The sequence below is a fragment of the Patella vulgata genome, chromosome 4, assembly GCF_932274485.2.
Source record: "Patella vulgata chromosome 4, xgPatVulg1.2, whole genome shotgun sequence".
Classification (NCBI taxonomy): domain Eukaryota; kingdom Metazoa; phylum Mollusca; class Gastropoda; family Patellidae; genus Patella; species Patella vulgata.
The window spans coordinates 50255565-50265918 of NC_065882.2; the positions used below are offsets into that span (position 1 = coordinate 50255565).

Below are 10354 nucleotides of genomic sequence, written 5' to 3' on the forward strand. Positions count from 1 at the left end.
ATGGCACCAGATTACTTATATAATATTATTAAATTAATACTAACCAGGTAGATCCCGGAGGCCAGGTTCCGAGACTTTATTAAGTATTTCAACGTATAACATAGAGACCCCTTTTTACAGATCATTTGCCTATAATGCAGCAATACTGTGGAACTCTATACCATTTGATCTAAGCGCGAGCTTCTCAAAGCGGAAAATGGAGATTATAAAAATGACAGCAACAGACTTCCATATTTAGTTTGTAAATTACCCCCTCCACCCGCCCCGATTGCACTGTTTCTTAGAAAAGGTAGATAAACAGCCAATCTGTTTCACAGAGATCTTCTAATGTCTCTGTAACAGATGACTGTTTCGAAACGTGACGTCACATCACACGGCGTCAATCATTGCACGGCGTCAATCATTGGCTCAATAGCGCGTGCATTGTTTACATAAGACTTTACTGATTCGGGCTAAATGGTGTATTTAGTTCTATGATTTTACTTATTTTAATACCCATTTACACTAAATAGGAAATGATTTTTACCTACAAATAATTCAAACGTCTTTATTTATTTTTCTAATAAATGAAAAAAATGTTTTAGAATTTAATTTGACGGAAGAAAAAAAGTTAATATTTGGGACTCATTAAGTCGCATCGATGTCATCCTTATCAGTGATTGTAACGGCCTAGCGAAAATTCACTGCTGATCAGTGTGATAAACGGCATGAATCATTATGTACGTGTTTACCGTACAAGTACAAGGAATGTACACATGTTAACATTTTCCTGCACATGATACAGGTTTAACCTTTGAAATTGTAATGATTGTGTGTTTGCTTCTTACATCTTTATATTCATTATTTATATTCAGAGTTTTGCAGCTGCTGACTGATTTCGTGATTCAAAATGGCAGCTTCTGAAGTTCCAGTAGATAGAGGATGGGCGTGGATGATAGGATTTGGTATGTGGGTTTTTTTCTTGTCTTTTCTTTGGATGTACTATGAAAACAACGATTTATCATGTAGTTATTTCTGACGTTTTTATACGCCCACATTTTCATGTGGACGTATATTGTCGTCGTCCCTGTTCGTCCGTGCGTCCACAAGTGTTTATGGACACTCTATAGGTCACAATTTTTATCCGATTTCAACGAAACTTGAAATATAGGTTTATCTCCCTAAGATCTCGGTTCCTTTCGATCTTGGCATGTATCGGACAGTAACTTCATGGATTATGGCCCTGATATTGTACGAAAAATCACGTTTTTTAGCTTGTGGACCCTACGGAGGTCACAATTTTATTCCGATTTTTAAAAAAAAAAACGTTTGAAGATATCTCCTTTACGCCTGAATGACGGTTGAGTTCGAAATTCGTGAAAATCGCACCAAAACTGCCGGACAAAATGGCAGCCCCTCGTACGCAAACAGTGTAAAAATATGGTATATCAAGGTTGTGGACCCTCTAGAGGTCACAATTTCGATCCGATTTTGATGAAACTTGAAATACATGTTTATAACCTAAAGATCTTGGTTCCTTTCTATATTTGCGATTTTCCGACGTGTTTTCCCCTTGTCAGTGGTGCAGAACGGAGGGTCTGACAAGGACAGCTGTCTAGTCCTTCGGATGAGACGAAAAACCGAGGTCCCGTGTATACATTAGAATGCACTTAAAAGATCCCCTGGCAGTTGGAATTCGATATAAGAGTAGGCGATAGTGCCGCTGCCCGGGCAAAATTTCCCTCATAGCACACTGTATGGCGTATGCCCGTCTTCATTAGCCCAGTATAGGAGCAGAACAGTAGGACGTTAAACTCCATTTCATTTCATTTCATTTCTATATTTGCGCATATCGGATTGTAACTTCCTGAATTATGACCCTTGACTGTACGAAAAATCGCGGTTTTAGCTTGTGGTCCCTCTAGAGGTCACAGTTATTATCTGATTTAAAAACCCGCGTGAATATATCACCGTTACACCGTAATGATGGATGGGTTTAACTTTCGTGAAAATCGGACCAAAACTGCCAGACAAAATGGCCGCCCCTCCCCTCACCCCGTACGTAAATTGTGTAAACATCTGGTATATCAAGGTATATGTAGAGATCACAATTTTGATCCGATTTTCATGAAACTTGAAATGCATGTTTATAACCCACAGATCTCGGTTCCTTTCGATATTCGCGCATATCGGACCATATCTTCCTGGATTATGGCCCCTGATTTACAAAAAATCACATTATTTTTTTTAGCTCGTTCTCTGTCCATCTCTTGCAAAATGTGGGCGTATTTTCCATGGACGCCGGACGGACGGACCGCAATACATTTAATATATTGGCACCTTTTCTGCCAGAACTTAACCTTATACTCAAAGATTAAATAACTCCTTTAAGCCTTGACTTGGCTCACATCACTATTTAGACTTATACTCAAAGTCTTCTCAACATTTTGCTCTTCTTATAGCCCAACACATTTTATAGACAAAACATAGAATATAAATAACGAACCTAGCAGAAAAATCCAAACATCAAAATTCTGAGTTAGTGTCACGCATAATTCACAATTACATGTATGCGTAAAAGACAGAGGCCGTAACCCAAGAAGCTGTGGTTCAATGCGCACCAAAATCGAATCCATCCGAGATCGTTTGGACATAAACATATTTCGGATACAAATTGTAACCTGTAGGGCCCACAAGCTACAAATAGGATTTTACGTACACTCAGAAGCAATAATCCACGAATTTACGGACCGATACGTGCAAAACCCACCCAAGATCTGTGGGATGTAAACATGGAGGGCCCACAAACTAAAAATAAAATTTTATGGACAGTCGGGGGCAATACTCCATAAATTTATGGACCGATACGCGCAAAACCAATCCGAGATATGTGGGATATAAACATATATTTTAAGTTTCATCAAAATTGGATAGTGTCCTTCAGGCATATCCCGAAGTTAAAACAAATCAAAATATTTTAATATGTTTTCCTCTTGATTGTACGGAAAATAATTTTATCCGATTTTGATGAAACTTACAATATACTTTTTTTATCACAAAGATTTCGATTATCCCAATTTTATTGAAACTTACAGTATAATATATGTTTATATCCCAAAGATCTGATCTTGATACGTATCAGATCGTAACTTTATAGGTTGTTGTTCTCGATTGTACCAAAAATCGTATTTGTAGTTTGTGAACCATCTAGATGTCACATTTTGTATTTGATTTTAAATACCACTAAAAAGAGTATACATGTGTACTTACAGTTTTAGCTATTTTTTTATATTTATTTTGTAGGTGCAATTGTACAAAATATGATTATGATCGGCATTTTGAAGTCTTTCGGTATATTTCTTGTGGAATTTATAGATGAATTTAATGCGTCTTCAGCTCTTGGGTCATCTATTATTGGTATACAGTCACTGACATTTGCCTTTGCTGGTAAGTAATAAAGGAGCCCTTAACGTCAGATATGGTAAGCTTACTCTTGTTACAACTATGAAACGTTTCGGGATATAGGAAACATGATTCAAATCGGTTCAGTATTTACAAAGATATCAATTATGATGCATTGAAAATTTCTCACCCTCTGCTGACTATGTAGTCATCATAAGCCAGCACCACATATGAGTTACACAGAATCTTTTGATTGGCCTCTTTTTAATTCGACCAAGCCGAACCGGAAGATTAAATACCGTTGACATTTTGATATTAAATAGGCAATATGGATACATTTAAGGTTTGATTATGTCCCAAAGTGCAAATGACGCACAAAATGCTTTACGACATGTTTTGCCTCCTGCGTCAAGAATACCATAATTACGTTATAGTATCTCGAATGAACCATCAACTGTAACCCGTTTTTAACAACTTTGTAGCCATGAACAATTTTGAAATAAACAATTACACAGAACTGTAATAAACTTGCCAATTTGTTTCATTTTAGCTCCCACAGTGCTTCATATTTTAACATCTATATTTACCAACAGACAGGTCATGTTATTTGGATCAGTTATGGCTTCTTTAGGAATTGGATTGGGCTTCTTTGCTCAAAATATAACTTTTCTTCTATTCACATATGGTGCTTTGATAGGTATGTGTATACATTTAATATCGTACAACTGACCCAGTTGTTATGCGAAAATTGATTATTGATTATTCGCCACGAAACGAGCTTGTTCAGGACTTCAAAAATGAAATGGGGTTTAATGTCTTACTTTTATGCACCAAGTGGGCCAACGAAGAAGCGCACACACCATTCGGTGGGCTGCTGTTCCTTGCCAAGCCCTCCGTCCTGAACCAGTGAAAAGGGGAAACCAAGGAACATTCTCGGCTAACATCGATATCGAACCCGACCCGCCTGGTTAGTGAGCCACCGAGTCATGTAACATGTAACATGTTTAAATAGCCCAGGAGATTCATTAGTAGAGTGGGCAGGTTTATTCTTACTCTCTCTAGAACTAGATAAAATGAGCTCATTCCATTATTCCAAAGAACTTAGGAGGAGATGGTCCACCTTTATGCACCCCCATTTGAACACCACCGTAAACGTGACGTCGTCGACAGAATAACTATCAATTACTATTATGGTGTGGTGTATTTATATGGCGTAACCTTGACATAATTGAGCGCTCTTGAGCAATTCGTCGGTTTGATATTCAGCACTTTATAAATAGATTATTTATTTGACAGGTAATACATACGAAAGCCCAGAAGGCTCATTCCAAATTCCAAATTCTAAATGCGAAATTCCAAATTCCAAATTCCAAATTCATGTCTTACCGATAAAATAGCAAATTGGCAGCCCCCCTCAATTAAACAAATTAGAATTTATATAAATTGTAATTTTACACAACTAATGACTTCTAGTTTACCTATCTGGGCCGGATAAATACCCGTTCCAAATTACTAGATTCCAAATTCCAGATTCCAAATTCCAAATTCCAGATTCCAAATTCCAAATTCCAAATGCTTAATTCCAAATTCCAAATCTGATCCGACCAATCGGATCAGGTTTTTGCTTTTGACAAATCAGTTAGAGTATAATAACAATATTCCAGTTCGGGTTTGCTTCGGCAGATGTGAAAAGTTTGGAAATGAAATGAAATGGGGTTTAACGTCCTACTGTTCTGCTCCTATACTGGGCTAATGAAGACGGGCTTACGCCATACAGTGTGCTACGAGGGGAATTTTGCCCGGGCAGCGGCACTATCGCCTACTTTTATATCGAATTCCAACTGCCAAGGGATCTTTTACGTGCATTCCAATGTATACACGGGACCTCGGTTTTTCGTCTCATCCGAAGGACTAGACAGCTGTCCTTGTCAGGCCCTCCGTCCTGCATCACTGACAAGGGGGAACCACGCCGGAAAATCTGGATGAACTTTCTCGGCCAATGCAGCGTCTTACCCACTTAGCCACGTGATCCCCTGAAAAGTTTGGGGCAAAGTTCCTCTGCAGTGAGCTACTCCTAGGACTGGCATTTTTTTATTTTATTTTTTTTTCTGCTACAGCAGCAAATTTGGAATTTGGAATTTGGAATCTGGAATTTGGAATCTGGAATTTGGAATCTGGAATTTGGAATGAGCCTTCTGGGCTTTCGTAAATACAAGTACAATAATAACATGTCACAGGTTACTAACACTCATGCCATATATACAACAAACAAGACACGATGGCTTACAAACAGCAACGATTATATATATTACATGTAAGATAAATCCTTAATAACAAAATTATTTAAACATGTTAGATTAAAATTAAATAATAGATGTGCAACTTCTTATTACATGTATATCTCATAAGTGAATTCATCTCAAAGCTTTGAAAGGAAAGGTCCATTCGCCTTTTTTAAACAATCATCTGAACTGGAGCTAATTAATTGGCGTGGAGATTACAGTCAATTTTAGACAACAAAGAAATAAAATTGTCCAAATCAATCCGTTATTAGTGCCTGAATTAATACCTTGGTAGCATCAGTTGTTATAAACTTCCTGAGCCGCGATGGCTGAGTAAGTCAAGACGCGGGCTCGCTAACCAATTTAGCCCCCGAAGTTCCGGGGATTTTTCCGGCCTGGGCCCGATTCCTAGAAAATTCTTAAGCACGTTCTTGTGCTTTGATTTTAGTAGATTTTGCATTTAAGTAAACTTACCTTATTTTGTGTTCTCAGAAAATTCTTAAGAACGTTCTTGTGCTTAGATTTTAAGTAGATTTCATTGTAAGCACAAGAAAATTATTATGCGTTCCAAGAAAAAACTTAAGCACAACTTCGTTCTTAAAAATAGTCAATCTAAGCACAAGTCCCAAGCAAGGTATACGGCTTGCTTACCAACCTTAAGTCTGTTTCTGCTTCAAAAAGATGGCTGACCGTAAAGTTAGTTATTCGACGGCATTTCCGACACCTTTTGATACAAAGAGACAATTACAAGACAGAGAATATCCTTCTCCAGAAGAAATTTCAAATTAAGAATGCTATTGAAAATTTCGCTTCTAGGTGTACCCTGAAACCATTTTATTTATTTGCCAATTAGTAATAAAAATAAAATAAAACCAAGTACGAACAATCCAAACCATTAGACAAAAGTCCCAAAAAAGCAGTATAGGCAAAATAGTGTAATCAGGCAAAATAGTGTAATCAGCATAATGGACTATTCACCGTGTACAAAATACACGACAAACAGTGGTAACAGATGTCCGGATGAGTAAGCTTACCCTGGCTAGGCTGCTTTAAAATCAGACGCTCTCACAATTATTCAGTTAGTTTGTATGTGTCTGCGTTTTTTATCTTGTGGCACATTTTCTATGTGAATAGGGAACATGTCAAATGCATCGAAATGAACCATATATATAATATATATATATATATATATATATGACGTCAATGAAGCAGACGACAATTAATTTTAGACGTAATTCGCATACCAAAGTTGTTTTTATGACGTTAAAGAGCATCGTAGTCTCAGTTTATGGTAAACTTTACCAGTCACAATGTGCTTAGACTTATACTTGGCTTGTGCTTTCGTAAGAATGGTCTTGAGAATTTTCTAGGGACGTAAGAAAAAGCGTAGCATGACTTTATGCTTACTTTAAGAATTTTCTAGGAACCGGGCCCTATTTTCCGCATGCCAATGGTGCATGGCGGAGGGCCTGACAAGGAACAGTGTTTAGTTGTTCGGAGGTGACAAAAAATCGATTTCTCGTGTACACATTGGCGTGCACTTACAAGAACCCTTGATAGTTGAAATTCAACGTAGAGGTGCAGTCCAGCTAAAATTTCCCTCATGGCGTATTTCCGTCTTTCTTCATTAGCCAAATTGCCTCAGAAAAGCAGGACGTTAAACTCTATTTCATTTCATTCGACGGATAAAAGTGACCCACTTTACACACATTGTTAATTTGTCATTCCATTTTTATGTCCGTATCAAATATATTACCCATATTTCTTACTGGTGTTGAACGACTTCTTGTACAGTCCCATGCACGTAACGAAACATCATAATCAACTTTAATCAGAATTCTAGCAGCCAAAAATCAGAGATTCCATTTTGTTATCGAATAATTCAAGAAATTATTCAGCTATCCATAGCCTGATGTTACCAATACCACTTTAAATGTTCTGTTTGGAACGACTCAAATTATTTGAGTCAGAATTTAAGTTGTGTATCATCCGCATCGTTGTGGAACTACATATTCAACGGCCGATGGTTTAGAGGTGTTATTATTCACCCAATGCGGATTGTCCAACATGATCATTTAGTATTGAGGACACCATTATTGTATTTTCAATTTAAGGGTAGGGCTTGGACGAGGGACACCCAGATCCGAGCCACTGTCGTCATTTACTTTTATTTTGTTAGAATATAATAAAACAGATGGACCATCCCCTTTAAGTATTTTATTTTGCATTAAGAAATATTCAAAGAAATAAAGATGAAGCTTAAATTCAAAATAAATACATTTAACTATAATTAGAAAACCAATAGGTCCATACTATGTTGTTTTGTGTTCTTTTTTTAGGAATTGGAAATGCCTCTCTTTATGGACCAAGCTTAGTAATGATTGGAAAATATTTTAATAAACGCCGGGGTTTAGTTACTAGCGTTGCAATAGCTGGAGGAAGTGTTGGACAATTTGTAATGCCACCGGTTGTTCGACTGCTGTTTGACAATTATGGTTTACGGGGGGGTCTGCTTTTGATTGGTGGCATTATGTTTCACAGTGCTTTGACAAGCTCTTTAATGCGACCAACTGCGCATTATACACATGCGTATCCCGAAGATCACTCCCTTAATAAAGCATCCGTTTGTTTTAAGAAATATTCACTGCACACCAATAGTGAACAATCTGAGCCTTTAGACAATAATCGGCACACAGCTGTAGATGTAGATAAAGAGACAACACCACAAGTACTTAATTTTAAAAAGTTAATTGATTTGTCCCTGATGAAAAATATCAAGTATATACTGCTACTCTCTGCTGTGTGTTTTGGAGTAGCTGGTTCTATCTATGTAGTATTTTATATCCCTGCTCATGCAAAAGATCTAGGTATGACAGACCAAGATTTAGTGTGGCTGTTGACTATTATTGGAGTTGCAGATCTGATAGGACGTATAGCGTGTGGTGCTTTAGCTGATAGTGGACTAATACAAAGATATAACATCTTAGTTATTTCGTTTCTTCTTAATGGCGTTCTTTCTAATTTGATGCCATTAGTTACAATGTATTGGCATCTTTGTGTGTATTGTGTAGTGTACGGACTTGTCGGAAGTTTCTACTTTTCACTGATCTCATTGATCTTAGTAGATTTCTTTGGGATAGAAAAGTTGCCAAAGTCTTTGGGTCTATTGTTCTTCTTCGAGGCTTCTGCTAACGCTATAGCGCCGTTGATATTAGGTGAGTATATTTTGTTATGTTTATATTGTATTCTCTGTAAAAAGAGGCGACTTGGCATACGCGAAAGTAAAATGTATAAACACGTAAATGTCGATATACCTGTTGAAATTGTATTTATTTTGCATGGTCTTAATTATAAAGTTATAATTTTCAGAATTATTTTCTAAATATTATAATGTGCAAGTGTTGCACAGCGTACAATAGGTCGTTGTTCTCAATTCAGGCCCATGCTAGGGGATGGGGATGTGGGACATTAAGCCATATACCCCCTCCCGCCCGTGTCATCAACATACACGCCCACTGATCGTGTAGAAACAGCATCCTAACACCCCTTTCAGAAGATAATCAAACACTTTCAGATATTATGCGCCATGATTAACTAGAAACAATACATTAAGCTATGGGCAATGTTTTATTTATTTAGTTTGATTTTATTTTTTCAGGGTCTCTACGTGATATAACTGGTAATTATTTGGCCTCCTTCTATTATATGGGTGGTACTTCTATACTGGCTGCCTTTATACTATTTTCAACAAGATTTCTACATCAGATTGATACAGGTTGTGAAGCTGAAAGTAACTACGATAAAGACAATCAGGAAATAATAAAAAGTTTGCCAGAAACATAGCTGTTCATTCATTCCAGATGGCAATGTTTAGACTGTCAGACTGAAAAAAACACCGTCAAAGAAAATGCGGAGAAAACAAAATGTTTACTATAAATTCCATGCTTAGATGTTTTCGAAAGAATACATATAATGATAAACTCAAATATCAAAGGATTAGTTTATTTTACAATATTATATACAAACAATAATGAATATATGTATAGTTTGTATCGAGTAAATATATTTATATTTCCCATAACTTTATCACACCGACCATTTTGTTAACGCGAAACTCGAAAAGTCGACAATTCGACAGCAAGCTTAAATGATTCGTCTCTAATTAGTTTCCTAAGTGCTACTTTTCGAGTTGCATTTTGGCTTGGTATGCATGTTGGTACCTTCTTAATGACATGAATAAATACAGAAATATGAAAAATCGCCATCACGCTACACAAGCCAAGATGCAAGTCGAAAAGTAGAATTCATGACAAAACGAGGGGCGCTATTATCTTGGTGTTTTTATTTCTTATTTCCCATTTATCTGTCGATTTTGTGTATAATTTATTATCGCCTCACATTTTGTCGCAACTTCTACTTTTCGACATTTCGACTTTCGCGTTCTGAAGGGGTGAAAAGTAGAAATTACGAATGGTAGTTTTAGGGTTCCATACGTAAGCGTCCACAGCGCTCTAATGATACAGGCTTCACTCAAAACAAAAACCACGAAAGACGTTATAGAATTAATGCGACCGGTTTTGGTGAAACAATACCCACGGTGGTATATTAGAGTAATCTTTTCTTCATTCTTGTTAAATGGTGTTAGTTCTCGGATACTAGAGACTTTTGGCAAACGGAATTTCCCCATCCGT

At 36.9% G+C, this 10354-nt stretch overlaps 1 protein-coding gene across 1 annotated transcript; it reads left to right on the top strand.

Moving 5' to 3' along the window:
- Nucleotides 1-697: 697 nt before the first annotated feature.
- On the top strand, nucleotides 698-9708 carry LOC126817420 (monocarboxylate transporter 12). Its single transcript, XM_050544382.2, has 6 exons — nucleotides 698-719; nucleotides 855-944; nucleotides 3283-3426; nucleotides 3932-4078; nucleotides 8003-8878; nucleotides 9322-9708. The coding sequence occupies exons 2-6, from the start codon at nucleotides 890-892 to the stop codon at nucleotides 9504-9506; spliced, it is 1407 nt and encodes a 468-aa protein (XP_050400339.1). The 5' UTR covers nucleotides 698-719; nucleotides 855-889; the 3' UTR covers nucleotides 9507-9708.
- The last annotated feature ends 646 nt before the right edge of the window (nucleotides 9709-10354 follow it).

Bases quoted from the DNA above. Each gene is read 5' to 3' on its own strand.
- LOC126817420 (XM_050544382.2), top strand. From the start codon at position 890: ATGGCAGCTTCTGAAGTTCCAGTAGATAGAGGATGGGCGTGGATGATA. The intron at 945-3,282 runs GTATGTGGGTTT...TTTATTTTGTAG, and splicing joins GGCGTGGATGATAGGATTTG to GTGCAATTGTACAAAATATG. The intron at 4,079-8,002 runs GTATGTGTATAC...TTCTTTTTTTAG, and splicing joins CACATATGGTGCTTTGATAG to GAATTGGAAATGCCTCTCTT.